Genomic DNA, 23,357 nt, shown 5'->3' on the forward strand with positions numbered 1-23,357 from the left:
TCCCTCTGGCCGGGAAAATACATCGAACAAGCTCTCAAAACGCTCGGGGGCTAACTGTTCAAGAGGCCTGCACTACCAGTTCAACTTTCCTCCTGGAACTCCCGGGGACCTGCCTGGGGGTTCAGGCAGGTCTCTGGCTCTCGGGGAGTGTCTTGAGGACCTCTTCCTCTTCGGTTCCGAGTAGACTAAAAATTAAAATAAAATAATAAAATCAGCGGCCTCGGGTAACATTGCAAATGAATCTATAGCATCCTCTCCGACGCTGAGAAACTCCGTTACCGGCGCCAAGGCAAAATCAGGGACGCGCCAGGCAGCTAGCTAGCTGCCAACTCCAGCAGGAAGGCGCCACATCCCGGCCGGTGGAAGGCTGACCCGGAAGTGCTCGGCGGCGGCTACGGCGGCGGAGGCGCGGCCAAACCAGTGCACACGCGCGCGCTTCCCGCGGAACTCCCGCCGGCTCCCGGCGCTCCCGGCGGCGCGCCCGAGCCGCCGCGGCCGCCGCCAACATGGCCGAGACAAGCGAGGAGGTGGCGGTGTTGGTGCAGCGGGTGGTGAAGGACATCACCAACGCCTTCAGGAGGAACCCGCACATGTAAGTCGCGCGCCTCCGCCGCCTCCGGGGGTCGTCGGGGGTGGGCGAGGGCGGGGCCACGCCTCGAGCCGACCTCGGGCGGCGGGCTGACCGCAGGTCTGGCCCACGCGCCCTTCTTGGGCGGAGGCAGCGTGAGGTCCCGGCGGACCGTTGTCGGCAGCCGCGGGGCCAGCTTTCCTCTACCCGGACTCGCTCGTGGGCGAGTCCCTAGAAGTGACCTCGGAAATTCAAATTGGAACGACTTTGTTTCGCTCTCCCTCCCTCGCCCCCCTTTCCCAGGAGTTCAGGAAACTCCAAAGACTTACCCCGTAGGTCCATGTCCGACATCTCTTTAAGGTACAGGGGCACACACAACACTATGGGTCTATGTATGCTTTGTAGACACAACTCTTTTGAGGTTCATCCCGGACGTTGGCAAGAACGGATTACTGATCCTCTTATTCTTAATGGGCCAAAAATCCCTCCGTTTACTAACTAAAGGTAGTTTGAGGCTGCTTTTGACTTTCTCCTTACTTGTCACACGATTGTAAAGTGACTCTGATAAAACATTGTGTTTTGAAGGTGAACAGCGTTCTCAAGAGAAGCTTCTGTGGGCATAGTGTGGGTTCTGAGATAAAGCAGAGGAAGCGTCGGCACTTAATTAGCATAAGCTGATTCATAGTTACAGGGAACATATAAACTCATTTTTATCCCAACACTGCTGCCCTCTCCAGCAGGACACTACAGGACTGGCACATATAATATCTTTCTTTCCTTTCCTTTTTCTTTGAGTACTCTGGGAAGATTCCACAAGAGTCTTTACTCTTCCTTGACACTTCTGCTTTTAATGTAACCAGTGAAAAGGATGTTGTTAAGAGAGAGAGAGATCTACAACATTATAGAAAGAAGTAAGAAGCAAGAGTGTAACTCCTGTCCCATTCCTACTCCTCCCCGAAGGAAAGAAACATGAAATCCAGTTTCACATTTTCACTTTATCTAATTGTTTTTGGAATTTATTTTTTATGTTTTCTTCTTTAGACTGAAACACATGAATTATTTTTTTAAGCCTTCTAAGCCCTTCAGCTTTTCTGCCTAAAAGAGTTGCCAGACCTACATCTGAAAGTGCTTTCTTCCTCCAAGGTGATGATTATAAAAGAAGCCCTCAGATGACTTGCTCCCTTGTGGCACACAATTGGAGACTTGCAACTGTGTCTCATTAAAAAACAAAACACTGCTGGCCTCAAAACACACCTGCCACCTCTGACAGCATCCACTTCGCTTCGCCTTATAACTGCTGCCTTTTTCAAAATGAGAGTGTTTGGAATGATTTCCTGGCAGTATCCATAGTGGTTGCTGGGCCTTCTAAAGAATGCTTTGATGCCTTTTTGTGTATCCGTCTTTCAATCCTTTCTTGAGAATGGGAGCCTTAGTGCAAAGAAGAGACATGCTCAAAAAAAAAAAAAAAGTTGGACAAATGAAGGGCCTATTTTCTCATCATTGGTGCTATTTTTCTAAAAGAAAATTATAGCAGAGGTTAGAAGTCTAATAAAAATGCATTAACATCTTAGTTTCTCTTCTTTGTGGTAGACTAAATAGAGCATCATTATTTCATATTTGAAGAAACTGAGATTGAGTGTTCACTGGCTTGGCAGATTGACAGCGCAGTTTGGAACATGTCCCAGTTCTTCTGGATGACACTTATCAAAACTCTTAAAGGACTTTAATGCCACACCCTTATTAATTTTTTTTTTACTGTGAAATCTCATTAATAAATTCTTTATCAATATATAACTTACAATTATTAATCATGTGGGTCATTCAGAATTTAAAAGGGAGATAACTTGGGCATTGAAATAATTTTAAATGATTTGTAATATAGGTCTGAAACATTTAAATAGCTTAATATTAGCCATCAGCTATATTTTAGTATATATTCCCTACTGTAAATCTATCTTCAACAATATTACTCTTCATGTTTTAAAATGTCTTATAATTTGTACTTTCCAAAATTGCCTGTACTTCTTCCCCTAATCTAGCCCTTTTACTCCCAAAATAAAGTGGCTTTGTTTCTAATTAAAAGGAAAAAATGCAGTATTTTTAAAGTTAGTGTCTAACTTTACAGTATCTAACTACACTTTCAGTGTTATAAAAGTTTTTCATTTTTAACCTTTTTCCTCTTTTCTCCAAACGCAAGAGAGATTGTAATTTTATTAGCCAGTGTCCACTCTATTAAATATATTGACTTTATTTATGTAGAAATACCTAGCCAGAAGGAATTGAAGATACAGTGGGTGAGATGTGGGTTTGGTTCCTGTTCAGTGTGAATAGGTACCGTCTCTCGGCCTCAGTTTCATCTTGATCTTGTGAGGCTGATGAAAACACAGGAAAATTACCTCACACTGTGGCACTTAATTGCCACTAGGCAAATGTTAGACTTAACCTGAATCCCTGTGCTCCTCACCAAAAATATATTAGCCAGATGATTGAAGAATGTGAAGCTCTTTATAAACTGGATAAATACCATACAAATGTTGTTTGTATTGTTGGCTATTATTGTCTTGGATTCTCTAAAACTGAAGGCTTGACCTAGCCATGGGCATTAACTTAATGTGTAGACCCTGTGCCAATGTGGAAGACAACTGTCTACAGTGTAATTAGGGTCATGTTAAAGTTCTCTTATCCAGCAAGTTATTTTTTTATTACTCTATTGAGTATTTATTGAGCTGTCACTGTTTATGAGGTGTTATCTTCACTGGATGGCACTCAGAAGTTTTTGTGATGATGGAAATTTTCTGTGTCTGTGCTGTTCAGTATGGTTCCCTCTAGCCCTTAGTAGCTATTGAACACTTGAAATGTACTTAATGCAAATGAGGAACTGACTTTTAAATTTTATTTAATTTTAATTGCTTTATACATAATGGCCACATATGCCCAGTGACTACTGTATTACACAGTACAGGTCTAAGTGGACACCTAAGACCTCCCTCCATGAACAGTAAGTTAACGCTGCAGAGCTAACCCTGATAGCCTTTCATGGTAAAGGATGGATTAGCAGGATGGTGAACAAGTGCTATGGGAGTCTAAGGGAAGGAAAGAGGAGGCTGGGTATTTCTGGATTGGGGCTCTTAGTGGAGATGGGTTTTTAAACTGAACAGTAAAGTCTCGGTAGGATTTACAGTCTCAGAAGGAGCCAGAGACCTCCATAGGGAGCAGTGAATTGACCTAGATTAAAGAAAATGGGATTGAGAAGGTACAATAGGGCCACGTTATGGAAGTCCTTGACTCTTTAGCTTTATTTCTTTCATTCTATTTATACATTCAGCAAAAGAGCACCTCTGTTTGACAGGCTTGATGCCAGCCTTTGGGTATACAGGGCTAGGAGCGAGCTGAGTGTACTTTGGTGAACAAACCAAACATGGTCCCTATCCTAATGGAACTTTAAATAAATCAGCACCCAGATTATGAAAAGAGCCAGAAAATGTAAGAAGGGTACTTTAAACGAGTAATAACAGGGAGGCCTAATTTAGATTAGAAGGTCAAGAGAGTTCTTTTTGAGGAAATAGCATTTAAATTGACACACAAGGGATAAAGAAGAGTTGACTCAGAGAAATATGCTTCCTAGGCAGTGAGTAGGCCCCATTGAAAGTTTTTAACTAAGGACATAATAATGAAGGCAGTTTTAGATTGTCTGCAAGTTGAACTAAAAAATCGGAAACCATAGAGTCTATTGAGCTTTTTGTACTTGATTTTGATTTTTTTAAACAATAGTATAATACAGTTGTAAAAGTTTTGTTTTAGAGTTTGACAGTCCTAGATTTGATTCTTGGCTTGTCATTTACTATCTGGCTATACTTAGACAAGACTTTTTCTTCATCTATAAAATGGGATTAAAATTTCTACTTTGAAAGATTGTTGTGCAGAATAAATGAAATAATATATGTGAAACCTAACACAGAGCATGGCATATAATAAACAGTGAACAGTAATGATTTGTGTGACTTTTTTCTAAATAAGGTCAGTAATGCAATTTTAGTGATACACAAAGTTGGTAGTCCTTAGAATTAAGGAGAAAGCCTATGAGGTCTCTGAAATATCTTAATCACCAGTAAAATTTCAATTACCAATATGCAAGGGTCAGTTCATTTAGATATTTTACTAATTTTCCTTTTTGGTCATTCTGGAAAGAGTTCCACTTGAGGGGGTGGGGGGAGTAAAAACCAAATAACTCTTATTAGATTTAAAAGATGTTTAGCATTTCCTGAATCTTTGGGCTGTTTTCTGTTTGGCTGCCATACATTACAGGGTTCAGTTATTATTTGGGGACCGTCTGTCCCTCCCGGAAGAGAATCTAGTTAATACTACTTTTGTGAGTAATAAGTGGATCTTTCCTAGTTGTTGATGTTTCTGAAAACTACAGACAGGAGAATCTGTCTAAATGTGAGGAACAATGTCAATATCAGTATTATATGAACCTTGAACTTCATTGGGAAGCCAGTGGATCCCCATTGTGAAGTGAGGCACTCAAAGAGGCATATCATGCTATGTATGATCTTAAGTATTATACATATATTGGTTCATTACATGTTACTATGCCTTTGGAGTGTCCTGTGAATGTAACCTAAAAAGCAAGCATGATTAGAACTTGATGTCTGTCCCAAACCTTCATGTGTTTAAAAATCCTATGACCTTCTTAGTAGTACAAGTATTTACTTGAGTACCTTCTTAAATACTAGGAATATAAATTGCCAGAAACCTAACAGTGTAAAAGAATGAAATTTAGTGGTGGTCAAAGAGGTCAGAAATTCCTCTTGTAAAACTTAGGTCATTAAATACGAAATGTCCGATTTCAAATTAAAAGGGTAGTTCATTATATCTCAAACAAGAAGCAGTACAGTTAATCAAAGTATGTACCTAAACTGTTGACACGGTTTTGCCATCTTAACTTGTTTATGCCAGTTTGTTTACGCCAGCAGTGAAGAAGCCTGGAAAGTAAGTGGCCATGAAATCACGAGAAGCGTTTTCCACAGCTTGTTGAGAATTGAATATTTTTCCATGCAAGAAGTGGTCCGAAGCCTGGAAGAAGTGGTAGTTGGTGCAAGGTCTGGTGAATCCGGTGGATGACAGAGAGTTTCTAAGTCCAACTTCTGTAGTTTGAGCAGTGTTGTTTGTGCGACATGGTTGAGTGTTGCCTTGCAAGAGGATTGGCCTGTCCCTATTGACCAATCTCGGCTGCTTAATCACAAGCATCCTCATCATTTTGTCCAGTTGGTTGCAGTAGATATCCGCTGTAATCATTTGACCAGATTTCATGAAACTGTAGCGGGTAATACCAGCGCTGGACCGCCAAATAGACATCATTAGCTTTTTTTAATGAATATTCGGTTCTTAACTGTTTTTTGGCACTTCATCTTTAGCCAGCCATTGTGCTGAACGCTTGTGATTGTCATATTGAATCCATTTTTCATCACATGTAACAATATGGTGTAGAAATGGTTCGCCTTGATGTCACAACAGGAAAGAAAGGCAAGCTTTAAGACGATTTCTCTTCTGATGTTCATTTAATTCATATGGTACCCATCTATCCATCTTCTTTACCTTGCTGATTTCTTCATCATTCAAGATTGTCAGAATAGTAATGTCAAACTTTGCTAATTCACACATGGGTTGAGATAGATTCACTTTAACTACAGTTTTTAGTTCATCATTATCCACCTTGGTCTCAGGTCCCCCATGTGGCTCATTTTCAACATCAAAATCACCAGAACAGAACTTCTAAAACCAATATACTGTGCATTCATTAGCCATACCCTTCCAAAACACTGGATATTTCAAGCTGTCTGCACTGCACTGGTTCCACAATAGAACTCATACTTGAAAATAACAGGAATGTTTTACTTATCCATGGTTTCACAAAAATTGCTCTAAAAAAATGTGAAAGATAATCACAAACCAAAACGTGCATTTGAAAGACTGAGGATGTACCTCCACAAGGTAAAACAAGAAGTGTCAAAGTGAAATGTCAGAGATATCAGCTGTCAAACTTAGTACTTAAGGAAATTGAACATTTCCTACTTAATAACCTAATATTTAGTAAGGAAGTAACTGGAAATCGATTTGATATTTATAGCATTAATACATTCATTGCAAACATTAAAAATAAAAAAATTAATTGTGGGGAAATGTTTAATGTGAATTGCTAAATTTTTTAAAAAAAAATTATAGAAGACTATGTCCAAAATGATCCCACTTTTGTAAAATACTTAGAAAAATAGGATGTGCACCCAAACATTAATAGTGTAGAAGGGTGATAAATGGCTTAGGTTTTTTTCCCTGAGTCTTCCAGCTTTTTTTGAGTATGAAATTAGAATTTAAATTGTCAAAAATCTAGAAGGAATTGATCTAATTCCTGTTTTGCTCTTCACTTCAATGTCAAGGGGTTTGGGCTAAGTATGAGGAGGCCCAGATTCTTAACTTAGCTGCTAGCGTTAGTAATGTGACCTTCGGTAATCCCCTTAAACCTCATTGGACCTCAGTTTCCTCATCTGATAAAATGAGAGACTGGAAGAATGAGGTCCCTTCCAATTTTAAAATGATTCTGGAATCCTATTCTAAATTGTCTGAAAAAAAGTGGACTATGACCTAAGGGACTAGGCACAGAAGTCTGAAGTCAAACGCACTGTTTTGTGGAAGCTTACTGACCTACCTATCTTTATAAGGTATGTGTTATATTTTTTACGAAGCAGCAAAACTCTATATCTTAGGGTCACATAACTTGACAAAGGCTTAATATTCTTTGCTTCTGCTTCCTGTTATCTATTAACCAAGGAATTTTACTGGCCGATCTCAGGCTCTTAAATGAACTGATAATGATATACTTCATCTTTGCCTAGCACTTTTGAATTTACCACATTCTTCACATTGCATTATTTGGTTTCATAACAGGCAGGGGAGGTATTATTATTCCTGTTTTTCAGATGGGGATACTGATTGCAAGTGACTTGCCAACTTCACGTTGACTGTCAGTGGTAGAACGGAGATTACTGGAGAACTCTGGACTTCATGTCGAGTGCTTTTGTCTCTACATCTTAATACCTTTATTTTCCTATGTTTTCCCATGCCCCCCCCCCCCATAGTGCTTTGTATTCTTTGTTATGTCTGTTTCCAGTCTCCTTACATGAACATAGCTGCCAGGTTTCATAGTCATAAAATTTGAAAGTTGTGTAAGATCTCGCTCTTTTCCCTTACTGGAGATACAATGCAATTCCAAGATTTTACAAATGAGGAAACCGAGGTCTATAGAGGCCAAAATGACATGAGATATTTATATTTACATACACACACACACACACCCACAAATATATCTATACATCTCCACATCCATCCAAGACTTGGACCCATGCTGTTTTCAGTATATTGCATTAAAAGAAAATCAGAGGTAATATTGTTTTGGAGGATTAAGAAGTAATGACCTTTGAAAACTGTTTGAATATTATCACCGAAGTGCAAGGATAATCAGCCTTTCAGTAAGCAGTTATTGAGCACCTGCTATATCCATGGCATTCTTGTTTTTTAAGAGCATTTCTTGAAAGAATAGTAGCCAACCAAAGCAATGTGTTTTTTAATTGTGCAGATGGCTCTTTCTTGTAATTTAGGTACCAAATTATTAGTTGGGCATTTTAATTCTGGTTTAACTAGTGAGCAGGACAGGTTTTTACATTGTGAATTTAAGTTAAAAAAAAACCCTGCAAAAAACAGACTATATCCAGAAGCTAGGATTCTTTTATTCTTGTTACTATAATGTTTATATTGTTGACTCTTGCAGTTCTTTGAAGTGTTGTAAATTGTTAGTAGATCTCAGAGAAGAGAATTTCCTGAAATAATTACATTGAATGGTTTTTTTAAAAAACTAATTTTAGTTTATTTTGTAAATGTTCTTTGGATAGTAAAATAAGAACTCCAGAAAATAAATGTTCTTTAGATAGTAAAATAAGAACCCCAGAGATTCGGTCATGTATTAGTCAAGTAGAGTTAGATGTGGCTAGTTGTTCTAATAAATTAGATAGAACAATTAGTTGTTCTAAATTAGATAGATTTCAGGTTAATGTCACCAACTATAAATGCAAAAAACATATTTTGAAATACTAGGCATTGACCTTGGGTGCTCTCTCAGCATTGTCCTGATTTTTCCTACAGAACTTTATTACTGGAATGGTAAAATAATAACGTTTTATTATAGATATTGACACAACTCCCCAGTAAATCTGTTTAGCTCTTTGAAGTCTGAGACTCTGAGACCACTTCGTTTTGTTCATTTTTGTGTCAGAACCTAACAAAGTACCCAGTGCATCGTACTAACAGGTACTCAGAAAATGTATGATAGTATTGACATGGTATATTGAAACACCTTGGAGTCAGCTGAACCAGTTGTCAGGACAAAAAGCCATAGGTCCCAAAATATACTTGAGAGTTAAATTAGCTTGAAAGAATTGTTAGTAACTTGCAATCCCTGGGGTACCCTTGTTTATTGATATATCCCTATGTCACTAAAGAAGTGATCAGTAGAAAGTAGGTTACCTCTGAGCTATCCAGTTTAGAGTTTTCAGGAGGGAATTTATTTTAGATCCACAGGTGCTACCAATTTGTGATAGTGGCCTAACAAAAAAAAGAGTATTTCTTATAACCTGTAATTGAACAAGTTTCTCCCTTTTTTCCATCTGTCAAACTACTATCTTCTTGGCAAGGGAGTCCCAGGTACATAACAGATAAAGTCATACACAAACTCTGAAAAATGGTTCCTTATTCTGTTTTCTAAAGACATGTTTAAAAAAATCTATATTGACACTCTAAAAATATTATTTCACCTACTCTTGTTAAAAGATTTCTTGTTACTCATTAAAACAGAGGACATTCTGTTTGGGAAAGGATGCTTCTTGTATACAAGAATTATAACTTCCTTTATAGTTGAAAGGTGTGTGTAGCTTTTGCAAAAATATTTTTATGTTTACTGGTTCATTTACTATGTAAGTCAAATGCCCTATATATTGTTTATTAAATCTCTGCCTGTAATGTAAATTGGCTTAAATTGATGTGGATTGAGGGATATAGATGCTACCGCAGATGAAAATGATCAAAATCTGAAATGTAATTTGTGTTTTTTAACATTGATTAGAGTAGCTTTTTTAATTTAGTAAAGTATTAAGAAGAAAAAAAATGGCCCAAGATCTCACTAATTTTTATTGTTAATTTATTTCTGCTCCACATAGATTTACTAGCAAGTAAGCATAAACACATTTGTTGACATTTTTTAAAAATAGAAATAATACGTACATGTGATTAGACACTTTAAACTGTATGAAATAAAATCCTTCCTCTGTACCTTTCTCTCTCCAGAAGTTTGTTATGCCTCTAAAATTTCTGAATGCATCTATGCATCTTACAAAGAAATTATATAGAAGGCTTTGTGCTATATACTGTGTTCAGCATTTTGCTTTTTTTTTTTCATTTAATATAAATTAGTGAGCTTTCTATATCCGCATATGCAGATCTACCTTGTATTTTTTAACAGCTCAATCACATGGATGGGCCATGTTTATTTACCAGATTATTTCCAGTTTTGTTGCACCATGACAGTGAACATCTTTTTCATATATTTTGGCATGGGATCATTTCTAAGCACTTGAATTGCTGGTTCAAAGGGTATGTGCATTTAAATTTTTGAAAGACATTTTTAAATTGCTGTCCAAAGACAAGACGAGTTTTCACTCCCATCAACGGAGAGTACAGCATACTACTGGTTTTCCCATGCTCTTGCCAGCGTTCACAGACTAGTTTTTTGTATTTTTAATTTCTACCAATCCAGTAAGTAAGCTAAATATTTTTAAGGAAGGGAAATATATAGGTTTTTAAAAAATATTCTGTGGGATTAGAAAATTTTTGAAAAAGCTAGTATTCTTATCTTTAATTCTTTTTTTCATTGTTTGTTTTACATTTTAAGAGATGAAATTGGCCTGATCCCATGTCCTGAAGCTAGGTATAACCGGAGTCCCATAGTCCTGGTTGAAAACAAACTTGGTGTGGAGAGCTGGTGTGTGAAGTTCCTTTTACCATATGTCCACAACAAGCTCCTTTTGTACAGAACGAGAAAACAATGGCTGAACAGAGATGGTAAGTGTAAACAGTCTCTTCTTCCTTTGGTTTTTAGAAGCAACATGGGATACAGTAGGAAGAGCCCTTGTCTGGGTGTTGGCATTCCTGGATTTTAGTTCTGGTTCTTCCATTCATTCTCTGGGTAGGTGCTTAACCTCTCTGTCAAGTGAGGCATTTGGACTAGACCTGTAGTTTTCAAATTTTGCATCCATAATGATTATATGGAAATGCCTCAAGCAGGATTCCAGGCCACCTCCTATAACCAGAACAATTCTGATTATATCTGTTTATGTGTTGGGGTCATTGTAAGATTTTATTTGAAGAAAACATCCTATGGCTAAAAAAAAAGCTTAAATGTCACTGAAGAGTACTCTGTTCCCTCTGGGCTCAGTCTCTGATTTCTAGTCCTTTAGTATTGTATGAGCAATAAAACTCATTTTTGCAGCAGTCCAAATGAGATAACAGGCATGATGGTGGGAGCTATACTGTGAACCCCATGATTTATGAGTGTGCCATTGCACTGTGAATCCCAGTTGAGCTCTGGCTCTCTGTGTCCTGTTCCTGTGCTGAATGAGCAAAAGAACTCCACCCCAGCAGTCATTTCTTCATTCCTCTGAGACAGTTCTTTACTGCATCAGACAATCCCTAATCATTCTACCTCATTTCTTTTCTTAGTGTTCTGCCTCTGTGTGCACAAATTCTGCTTATCATTTTAGGCTAACCTCAGGTCTCACTTTTTGGGAATGTACTCATCTAAGACTATGTCCTCTACTGTTTTTGTAGAGCCTCTTCCCCTTCCCACATACAGCAGTACCTTCAAAAGTGCTCAGTATGCCCAGAAGCTGATTTTGAATAAGAACTTGCTTCCTAGAGAATTTTAATTGACAGTTTGGTAGCCATTACCAAGGGCCTACTCATACCAGAGGCTGTTCTGAGTACTGTGGGGGATAAAAAGATGAATAATACATGGTCCCTTTATTCAAGTATCTTACAGTTGAATGACAAACAATCTCTTTGGGGATGGGAGCTATGGAGAAGAGTGTTGCCAAAGGTATGACATACTGATTTCCTTGAATTTCTCTCAGCACGATCCTTAACATACTGTAATAATAGCACTTTTCCCTGTTTAGACCATAGAAAACGAGTCTGATTTGCAAATTTTAATGAACAATAGTTTCTGTTTTCTACATGTGGTTGTTACACTCAGTCCTCTGATATATATTTCTTAATTACTAATAGAAGGCTATGCCTAAGTTTATGGCATAAACTTTAAGACATAAGTTTAGGCATAAACATAAAGGTAAGTGTGTTTATCTGTTGTTAGACCCTCTTTAATTCTCTGTTCTACCACCATGCCATAGGTTTCAGTAACACTGAGTTAAAAAGTAACATACTAATCCATCAAGTTATTTTTTGCCAAATCTGTATTGTTCATGTTCTGGTGCCCAGAAATGTATAATTGAGCCAATGCATAACTAACTTTAGCAGGGAGTTACAATGGTTATCTTGTAGAGAAGAAACAAGAATTTTAAAATGTTAAAGGGTATAGTTGCCCATTCATGTATGCTAGCTCTCAGCCTACCTTCCTGTGGCCTTCCAAGTTCTTTTCTCCATTTCCCTGTTTCTTGTCCTCCTGGTCACTGTACTACAGGCTTTGCTGTGTCTCCTCACCATGTACTTTTAGTCTTAATAGGCCCAGGAAGACCCAGGCAGAAGATGAAATTAGTAAAGCTCACTGGCGAATAGCTGGCATCTAAACTTTGAATTCTGATGCAACTGTGCCTGTGTACAGAAGCAGCTTTTGATTTTATCCTAACCTATATCCTCATGGAAGCAGTTTTCAATTTCACTTTTTGGAAAGGAGGTAGGGAGAGCATAGTTTAGTGTGGTGTCACATACTACTTCGGTTGCATATCGTATTATCAGTGAAAATAAGGTAGTGAATTTCTGGTTTGACAGAAAAAGATATCTGAAAATGCTGACTAATATAATTCTGGCAAACTTATGAACTGAAGCAATTAGAGCACAAAGGTGAATCTTGCTAAGAGAAACATTTCAAAAATATTAGGAAAGAGCAGTTATTTCATGAAAATACTACACCTTTGAAACCGTTTTTGTAGAAAATATTATACATATAAGAAGAGCCAAATGCAGAAAGCTGACAATTCATAGAACAGTTTCAGAATGTCAGTGTCTGTATGATTGATCATGCCAGAATCCCAGTAATCTACCTAAGATTCTGTAACTGAATTCTGTGACCTCTACTCCTGGGATAGATTTTTTTTTTCTCCCATAATGAAACTGAATTCAAGTTCTCATTAATCTGCTGAATTCCTTAGATAATTGGAAAGCATCCCTGTTTACACTTGGTCTTAGCCAAAAGGCCAAGAAGCGATAGCATCCCTGTTTGGTTAGAGAATACATATTTTTTAAAAGTTTATTACAGTAATAGCCATATTTGGTTTAGGAAAGGAATGATACTATAATTCTGATTTTTGAGAAATCCATAACAGGTACAGAAAGCAAGAGGGAAGACCACGGCATTGGAGTACTGACTGGGCAGAGCTCTCTCCCGCACTCTCTCTCTTCAAGTGTGCTCTCCTCCCGTCCTTTTTTGCTCTTCTCTCTTTCCCTCTGCATCCACTCAGCACATAACTGAGCTCTCTCTTTAAAAGCCATCTTCTGCTCTCCATTTCTTTGTCCGGCCAGGCCTTCATTATTTCTCATATGGACAAATGTTATTACCTCAAACTCGTCCCTCCCATTTCCAGGTTCTTTTGTGATCCGTGTCCATCATGTCACTAGCCAATCATTTCAGACACTTCCCAACATTATTTTTTTTATTTTTTTTTTCTGAGACAGAGTCTCACTGTGTTGCCCGGGCTAGAGTGCCTGGCGTCATCCTAGCTCACAGCAACCTCAAACTCCTGGGCTCAAGCGATCCTCCTGCCTCAGCCTCCCGAGTAGCTGGGACTACAGGCATGCGCCACCATGCCCGGCTAATTTTTTCTGTATATTTTTAGTTGTCCAATTAATTTCTTTCTAATTTTAGTAGAGACGGGGTCTCGCTCTTGCTCGGGCTGGTTTTGAACTCCTGAGTTCAAACAGTCCGCCTGCCTCGGCCTCCCAGAGTGCTAGGATTACAGGCGTGAGCCACCGCGCCCGGCACCAACAACATTTTTTAAAAACAGTTTGAGAGATGCTTTTCTGAAGTATGTGTCTGGTCATCCTATTTTATGATGTCTGTGGGTCAGTGTAGAGTTCAAATTCCTTAGCATGGTATTCAGGGCCCTTGACAATCTGTCCCCAGCCTCCATCACCAGCCTTTCCTCCATTTTATATTCAGCATGAGAGGTTGCAGATTGTCAGCCGCCACGCTGAAGCTTGTCTACAGATACATTTTGCTGTGGCTTGTATAATGTTTTAAAAAACGTTTTTAATTAGTTGGATGAATGTTTAAAATAAGGATGAAAATCTGGAAGTCTATCTTCACTGGAAAAATTAGGCAGCTTAGGTGTACAGCTTTCTGCATGGTAACAGTTGGCCAGGGCTTGTAGCCTCTACTTTTCTTAACTGGGCAGGTCTGTTCCCGTTGATCACAACCTCTTCCCACCCTTCAGACACTGAGGCAGAGTGTCAGTTGCAGCTTATCATTAGGTTTGCTTTGCTGCTTTTTTGATGTTTTCTTGAACCCTAGAAGTATTTGTGTTTACAGCCATTCGATATGTGTTCATTCCAGCCATAACCTGTATTGTTTCATTATTTGACTTTGCTGTGTACTACTACCTTACTTCCATGCCCTTGCAGAGGCCAGGCACATGTCTTACATTGTCATCATTGGGGTGGTTTCCTGCGCACGTGGGCACACACACACTCACACACACACTCAACACTATGAAGCCTTTCTGACTGCTTCAGGAAGCAATAATTACTCTCTGCTCTCTTATGGGGGTCCTTTATTCAGACTGCCTAATAATAACACATCACACTGTATCATAGTTGATTATTTAAAAACTTTTTCCTGGCTGGATTGTGAGTTTATTAGGAACAGGGATTATGGCTCATCTTTCTTTGTTTATTCAGCATCTTTACATGTTCAACAGACATTTGTCAGGTAAGTAACAAGAGTTAAGCAAGAGTTTTTAGCTTGGTCTAGCTATTGATTCAGTGACTGTAATAAACAAGGCCTCTGGTGTATACCATGTAGCTTTCCCTCAAGCCTCTCTCTTGTGGTATCCTGAATGTATTTTGGAGAAAGATTAATTGGTCCAAGCTGACCTTGGATTTATTTCTATTTTCATGAAAACCTTTCTCTGTCAGAGACCGTTGTCAAACTCAGTGACCATTACCAGGGTGCCTCCTGGCCTTGGGCTATTTCTAGAATGCAGTGTAGCAACGAATGCATATTGATTTTTTCTGGCTTATGTAGCATCCTTTTATCCTCTCCTTGTTATAGTTGGTATTTAGCTAATTTCCTACATATAATGTGCCCTGATTCATTTTCTCCTTGTGATGTGATGATGGGTTAGTCATACATTAGAGTGTATGTAACAAAGGAAAATTTATTTGCTGGTATATGCTCTATTGTTTGGAGAGAAACTTGTTTAATTTCAAGAGACTGTAGGGATTGTGCATATATTTTGAGTGAAACTGCAGGGGAAGTGGTATATAGTTGATGAAATTTAGAGTGAGATAGTTACAATCAACTATTGATTGTACATGTTTATCTTTAGGTCTTTAGTTTGGTCCTGAGCTGTAGAGGGCAAAGTATTTGCCTACAGTGTGCTAAAATAGAAAGAGCATCCGCTTTGCAGGAAAACAGACCTGGATTCAAATTCAGCTCATCAGCACACTGAAGTCACTTAACAGTGACTTTTGGCAAATTACTTAACCTCTTTGTTCCTATTTCCACACCAAAATAAGGGAATACTAATCAGTACTTCAGGGGATTGTTGTGAGGACCTGGTTCTTTAATTATGTCCAGTTATTTCTAACCTAGTTCCTTCTAGTCCTTTCCTTTTTCTGACATTGCACTGCATATGCAGCTCTTTTATCTGACTGGAGTGCTTTCTGAAGGAGATCCTGTCTGGGCTTGAGTCCTGAATCAGGAAGATTTAGCAGTTTGTCAAAGGGGAGTGAGGGCCCATGGTTGTATGTGATACTAGGCACCACTGATGGTTAGGAGGCATCCAGTCCCAGTATCATGTGTGGAACTGGGCTAGGAGATACAGGCTTTGTAACAGGAATTACATTCAGTGCTTACTGTATGTCAGATGCTGTCCTAACACTCCAGGTGTTTTAATCATCTAATACCCCTATGATAGCTCCATTTTACAGATGAGAAGGACACTAGGCACAGAGAGATTAAGTGAGTTTCCCAAGAACTCCCATAAACAGTGGAGCTGGCCTCTAAACCCCACAATTACTATTGCCCTTCTGGGGGAGACCCGCCAGTAAAGGAAGCATTGCTTTGATCAGCCTTCCTCGCTCTTCACACAGCCACAAAATGAAAAGCGAGGCTTAAGTATTTGCAGTGTTTGTTAGTTTTTGCCTTGTGCTGCTGTACAGAAGTCTTCTCATGGAGGATAAACTTGTCTTCACTTACGGCGGCAGGGAGGAGAGTTGTGTTAGAGGTACGAATGAATAGCACCTGTCATTGATCACACACATTTTGTTTAATGTGGAAAGGGAGAGTCCAAGGGACTAAGTACCAGTTTACCTAGGTAGTATAATGGCATTTTGAAAAATTGTAGATGTCAGAAGAAATTCCAGAGGCTTTCCCATCATACATAAACTTTTGCATATAACTACTTGACTACTAAGTGGCTTTTTTTGTTATTGCCGTTTATTTTACAAGTTTAGAAATTTAGACGGTTTTACTGTAGGAACAACTACCTCATTATTTCAACTTCCTTGATTAATTGATGTTAAAAATATTCATCTCTCAGTTGGTAAGTCGCAGTGGCTCACAACACTGTGAGGTTGATGTTACCATCCTCATTTTACAGGTAAAGAGACTGAGGTCCCAAGAGGTTATGTTCTGTGGATAGTAGGTGGAGAAGCTGGAATTCAAACCCACGTGGTGTGGTTTTAAGGAAGGCATATGCTCTTAAGACTCCTTGGAGCTGCTTTTGGGAAGGGACCAAATCTTACTCATCTTCACCCAGCTCAGTACCTGGCTTGTTGAAGATGCTCACAAAACTTCTTAAGCGGGTAAATAATTTGAAGATATATTAGGGAGGACCTGCTTCCAAAGAATTTATGATCTGAATAAGAGGATAATATTTATATAAGTAACCAAGTAAGATACACATAAAGATTGTGTAAAGTAAGATGAAAGATTTTTTCCAGCTTGGTAGGTCAGAATAGCCTTTATGGAGAAAGATATTTAAGAGCTCTTGAGAAATAAAAAAAATTATATATATTTTTTAATATTCAGAGATGGGAAGACATTTCTGGCAGAAAGAATAGCAAGTAGGTAAGTCCTGAGTTATGTTCAGAGAAGAGAAGGTAGGCAGGTAGAAAGTGTGTTCAGAAGATGGTGGGGTTTGGTTGGGGTGGAATGCAGCATGTGAAGGAAAGTAATGGATGGCTCAGCTGATAAGGAGATTGGGACCAAGTTCTAGAGGGCCTCATTTCCTGGCACGTGTTCCCAGCACCCTGTGCTGTAGTGACACTCTGGTACCCATAATCTCTTGGAGAGCAGACTGGGTGTGAAGTGCCATGCCTCTTAATCTTTGCTTAGACTTTTTCCTTTACCGCTTTATTCACTTGCAGTCTTCCAGGGGTACTCCAGCAACAATTGCAGCTGTAATGGTGGGTCCCAAAATGTAGTATATGCTTCTACATCATAATTATGTCATTTTGCCTTCTACAATTACTTGTTTGTATGTTCTCTCCAACTTAGAGGGCAAAATTAGGTCCTATTTGTCATTATATCCATTCTCTCAGTCCTAAGGGCCCAGTTTGATCCTTGCCCATAGTCAATTCTTGGAATATTTGTGGAGTTAAATGAATACTGACATAGAATATTATATTTATTTTTCTTGGTAAGTATTAAATTAGTGCCAAAAACTACTAAAAGCAAAAGAATGAAGAGGTTGATTAGATTATTCTTTATAGGCAGATTGTGTTTCTACATATAATGGCTTGTAATGAGTAGGATGGAGGTCAAAAATAAATGTGTGTTGATCGAACTGTTTGTTGCTCATTTATTGACTGTTATACTCATGAGCTCAGAATTAATGTTTATCTCTTATTAAGATGGTGAGAATAGAATAATTTATTTTGTTGTGAACTAGAATATTTAAAAATGACTATAGGATGTATTTTCATGTGTTCTTAGATTTTGAAAGTTTGTCTTTTACTTAAACACTGAAAATGTCCCAGTTATTTATTGTAGACAGATATTTCAACTGCAGTATAATTGACTTGTTAAAAGCAGTCAGATGTTGACCATGCCTCATGCTAATTGGGTGACTATGGGCAAATCGCTTAAACTTTGTAAATCTTAGTTTCCCTATCTGTAAAGTCAAATAAGAAAATTTTGGACTGTGATGATGAGAATTCAATGAAATAATGTAAATGAAGTACTTAATACCCTGGCCACTACACAGTAGTAATGATTGTCTTCATTCTTTTATTTACTTGGCATTTAATATGAGCTTCGTAATGTGGCCTTAATTTAGTATTATGCCTCTAGATTGATAATCTTCAAATTCTCTTTTTAATTTTAGTGAAACAAAATATGTGTAAATTTTACTGATTGTGTTCTTTTAAATACAGACTTATGCCGTTTATTTAAATATATAAGAATTCTGTCAAGACCATGATAGATAAATAGGTAATGAATATGAATAGCATGTTTATAAGATGAACTGTAAGTAGTATACAAAAATGAAAAAACGTTCATATTAATAAATGTAAATTAAGATGTAAATTAAAATAGAAACAAAGTATAATTTTTTATCTGCCACACTGATTTTTTAAGTGTAATTATATAGGACAGTTATAGGTACATAAGTACACTCATGTTATTCTTGGTAGTAGTATAAATAGATACAGTCCCTTTGGAGGACAATTTGGAATTGCTTAGTAGGAGCCATACTAATTTTTATATTGTTTTTGACATAGTATTTCTACTTTAGGAAATATATCTTAAGAAAATAATGTATAAGACAAAAAGTCTGTTTAAAAATGTTTATAGCAATATTATCTTAACAGTAAAAAAAAAAAAAACAAAAACAGGAAATAGCCTAAAGAATAAGATAAATAATAGTATATAAAAGTAAGGGATTGTTATGCAACTGTTAAAAATACATACTGTAGCAATATAAGAGAATGCATATAAAATAATAGTGAAAAATAGAACAAAATTGTATATTTATCATTGCTATAGCTACATGTAAAATGGGTGCAAGAAAAGGTAATTTTTGTAGGAGAATGTACATGAATTATGTTGAGTGGGTTGGATTATGAGTGGTTATTTTTCTTTTGAAAATTTGCACACATAGTAAATACTTAAGATATTTGTGGAATGAAATGAATAGTGGCATAGCAATTGTGTTTCTTTTCCTTGGTAAATATTAAAGTGTGCCAAAAACTGCTAAAAGAATGAAGAGATTAATTAGATTATATTTAATAGGTATATTGTAAAATTGATTCACTGTCGACTTCCAAAAGAGTTATGCTTATCATAAGTAGGAGAAAGTCTTGAGGATAATTTTCACTTCCCTGACAGTTTAGAACAGGGTATTTATTATTGCAATTAATATGATGCGACATATGTTAGTATAACGTGCTAGAGAAAGAACCTTAAAAGAAGGAGAAGCTGGGCTTTAAAGGGTAGGACTGCTTGTTTTTAATATGGCTTCTCTTTATTTTAGAATTGATAGATGTCACATGCACCCTGCTGCTTCTAAACCCAGACTTTACCACTGCATGGAACGTGAGGTAGGTATGTCATTTTCCTGAGTGATAAGGTGAAGTTTGTTCAATTTCTGAAGACATATAAGCCCCATGAGCTGTTAGCTTTTTGAAAACGAAATATAAACCATATGTTCATGGCATCTTACATTTATATCTTCTACTTATTCTTTATAATATCTCCATGAAGATTCTAACACATACACTTTGCCCCTTTTTGCACATCTGTGTCTGTTCTCTGTAAACTTTCTTGCCTGAAACATAAATTCTCATGTTGAATTATAGTACACTGTTTGATCCATGTTTTGTTAATTTTTCTTTTTGGGGGCTGGGGGAATAACAGGCAATTGGCATAATTGGTTGGATCGTAAGGCTTTGGTTGGCATATTTGAGATGCACTACAGTGCAGTGCAAAGTGTGTGAGGTGAAAAAGAAGGTAGTCAGGCTTGACTCTGGTTTTTGCCCTGAGCAACTAAAAGGATGGAGTTACCATTTGCTGCAATGGGGATGTCTGGAAGAGAAGTCAATTTAGGTGGGGGTAAGGGGTGCTGGTTAGAGGTCAAGAATTTGGTTTGGAGCGTGTTAGGTTTATGTACAAGTAGTTGCATATTAATCTGAAGTTCAGGGGAAAGGTCTGGGCTATATAAAAATTTTGGAATCGGCCGGGCGCGGTGGCACACGCCTGTAATCCTAGCTCTCTGAGAGGCCGAGGCGGGTGGATTGTTTGAGCTCAGGAGTTCGAAACCAGCCTGAGCAAGAGCAAGACCCCGTCTCTACTAAAATTAGAAAGAAATTAATTGGACAACTAAAAATGTATACAAAAAATTAGCCGGGCATGGTGGTGCATGCCTGTAGTCCCAGCTACTCGGGAGGCTGAGGCAGAAGGATTGCTTGAGCCCAGGAGTTTGAGGTTGCTGTGAGCTAGGCTGACGCCACGGCACTCACTCTAGCCCGGGCAACACAGTGAGACTCTGTCTCAAAAAAAAAAAAAGAAAAAAATTTTGGAATCACTAGCATGTGGTTTTAAAGCCTTGAAACTGTGTGAGATTCCCCAAAAGAGTGGGTGCAGCTAGAGAAGAGAAGCAGTCCGAAGACTGAGCACTGGGACGCTCCAGTTTTCTAGAGTAACACAGTCCTATACAGTAGCCACTAGCCACACATGGCTGTTGTGCCTTTGAAATGTGACTAGCCTCAGTTGAAATGCGCTGTAAGTGTAAACTACACATCAGATTTTGAAGACTAAGTACCCCAAAAATGAAATATCTCATTATAATTTATATTGATTATCTGTTTAAATTATAGTATTTTGGATGTATTGAAGTAAATAAAATATATTTATACTTGTGTTTAATATAGCTGTTAGAAAATTTAAAATCACATATATGGCTCACATTTGTGACTCACATTATATTTCTATTGGACAGCACTGTTCTAGCATTTGCAAGATGAGGAAGAATCAGCAAAGGAGACTTTTAGGAAGGTACTATGAACTTACAATTGAGAGCTTTCCTAAGGGTAGGGACTGTAGTTTTTTTTCCTTTGTTTCCCTAGTATCAAACTGTAATGCCTGTTGCACAATGGATATGCAGTTTGCAAACTGGGCACTGAAAACAAATCAAATTCAGTGAAAAAGAAATGAGGGTAATAGGAAAGTGGGAGTGCCATTTTTATTCATGTTCTCACATTCCTCATCAATAAAGAGGAATTGGAAATCCTTCAGCAAAAAATTCTTGCTAGCATAATGTATATATGTACATACATATACACATATACTGTAACACGTGTACACACAAGTTATTCATTGTATGTTCAATAGGACAGTTCAGCATAAGAGAAAAAACCTAGTCTTACAATTCATGGAACTTAGTCCTTTTTCATGAGTTAACTAGCATTTAATTGTAGACAAAACCTTTAATTTCTCAAGAGTTAGTTTCTTTTTCTGTGAAATAAAAGATTTGAACTAGGTGAATTTTTCATGATTCTTTTGAAACTCTTTTTTGATTATGTGTGATTTGGTCTTATGAAGGGAAATTGTTCCATTAATCTAACTTCAGTGATGTTTATAACAGTTAATCTCGAAAATTATTGTAGTAAAATGATAGTAAAGTTTTGTGTTAGACAAGTAGAAAGGGAATCTTGATTTTCAAAAAATTTATTGTGAATACGTATTCTAGTAAATTTTGGTTAGTATCAGTAAGATTGATTGACATATGAAGACATAGAATCATGGGTACATTTTGAGCAAAACTTTGGAAGTAAACTGCTCTAACGCTGTAAAGTCGCTCTGCAGATGAAATACTCAGCACTTTATGTTTAATTGTTGGTTATTTTTTCTGCAGTAATCTGGAAGATGTTGAGTGATTCCTACTGTGTTTTTCAAACTGTTAAAATACAGTATAATACACCTCTAGTTCAATTTGTGGGTGTTGTTAGTCTTACGGGAAAAAACAAGGGCTAAGTTTTTGAGCTGATCTCCTGTGACTATAGTGAGTGATGCACATAGTTAAAAATTCCAGCTGGTTATAAAAGAAAAAATGACTGCTACTTTTTGCTTTGAATTTGCTTTGAAAATTGCTTGATGAAAGAGGTTGACTTCATAATAATGTCCTAGTTTTTTCATCAGTCTATCTACTTGGAATAAGCAAAACATCTTTGAACAACTAGACACCAAAAACTCCAGTGTTTCTTTCATGTCTTTACTCGTAGCCTATTGATTTAAGTTGGTAACTTTTATTTTATGCAGTAACTTGGTGACTTTTATTTTGATGTTTCATTCTGACACTTTGAGCTAGGAAACCTTGAGCAAGTTACTGAATTCCTCCAAGACTCAGTTTCCTCATCATAACATTGAGATAATAGTAGGTTGAACCATATGAAATTGTTTTTTCTAACACTCTAATGGTTTTAGAAATGGCTGATTCTTGGACCAGGGCAGGAAGTATACAAGATGAGCCTGGAACATCTTGTAGAGCCAGAAAGTAAGAAAGTGCTTAAAAAACAATCTGTTGGGAATATATCAAAGGGACGCAGGAGCCAACTGAAAGAGCTTCCAGTGGCGAAAGCTGGAATGATTTGAACAACAAAATAAGTAACATAGTATTGGATTATATCCCAGAGTATAAAATGGATATCTATAAGTCCACACTGGAATGAATGGGTGAATGAATACATAAATAAGAGACAGGAGACAAATGATATCCCATTAATTTACCTAGATAACCCGCTCAAGGAGGTAGAGCATAGCTCTGTATTTCTGAAGAGTGGGCTGTGCACTGAATCAGAAAATTATAATGACTTTCTTCCAAAAAGTAGTGAAAAAACCTGACCTCAGCCAGGTAATCTAGATCAACATCACCAGTGATAAGTCATGTTGATACTATGTGCCTCTGGATGCGATGAAAATGACACTTTACCTCTGTGGTCTTTTCCCTCAAACCCATATCCCCAGTCTAATGATAAGAAAAACATTGTACAAAATACCTGACCAGTATTCTCATAACTGTCAAGACCACCAAAAACAAGGTAAATCTGAGGAGCCAAGAGGTGCCTAAGTAGATATAATAACCCAATGTAATGTATCCTGAAGGGAACCCTAGAATAGAAAAAAGACATTTGGTAAAAAGTAAAGAATATGCCTGAAATCTTGGTTATGTGATCACCATAACTTACCCACTTTCCATATATTTAATATCTTTTTTAAGTGATCTTTAAAAAA

The 23,357-nt window shown here is 37.6% G+C and overlaps 1 protein-coding gene across 1 annotated transcript in view; it reads left to right on the top strand.

The window, feature by feature from the left end:
• Window positions 1-477: 477 nt before the first annotated feature.
• The window catches only part of PTAR1 (protein prenyltransferase alpha subunit repeat containing 1), a 39,265-nt gene continuing 16,385 nt past the window's right edge, over window positions 478-23,357 (top strand). Inside the window, exons 1-3 of the mRNA XM_012641602.1 lie at window positions 478-592; window positions 10,566-10,735; window positions 19,603-19,669. Coding sequence (XP_012497056.1) covers window positions 507-592; window positions 10,566-10,735; window positions 19,603-19,669 — 323 coding nt within the window. The 5' untranslated portion in view covers window positions 478-506. The remainder of the gene's footprint in view (window positions 593-10,565; window positions 10,736-19,602; window positions 19,670-23,357) is intronic.

The sequence above is a fragment of the Propithecus coquereli genome, unplaced genomic scaffold, assembly GCF_000956105.1.
Source record: "Propithecus coquereli isolate 6110/MARCELLA unplaced genomic scaffold, Pcoq_1.0 Scaffold166, whole genome shotgun sequence".
Classification (NCBI taxonomy): domain Eukaryota; kingdom Metazoa; phylum Chordata; class Mammalia; order Primates; family Indriidae; genus Propithecus; species Propithecus coquereli.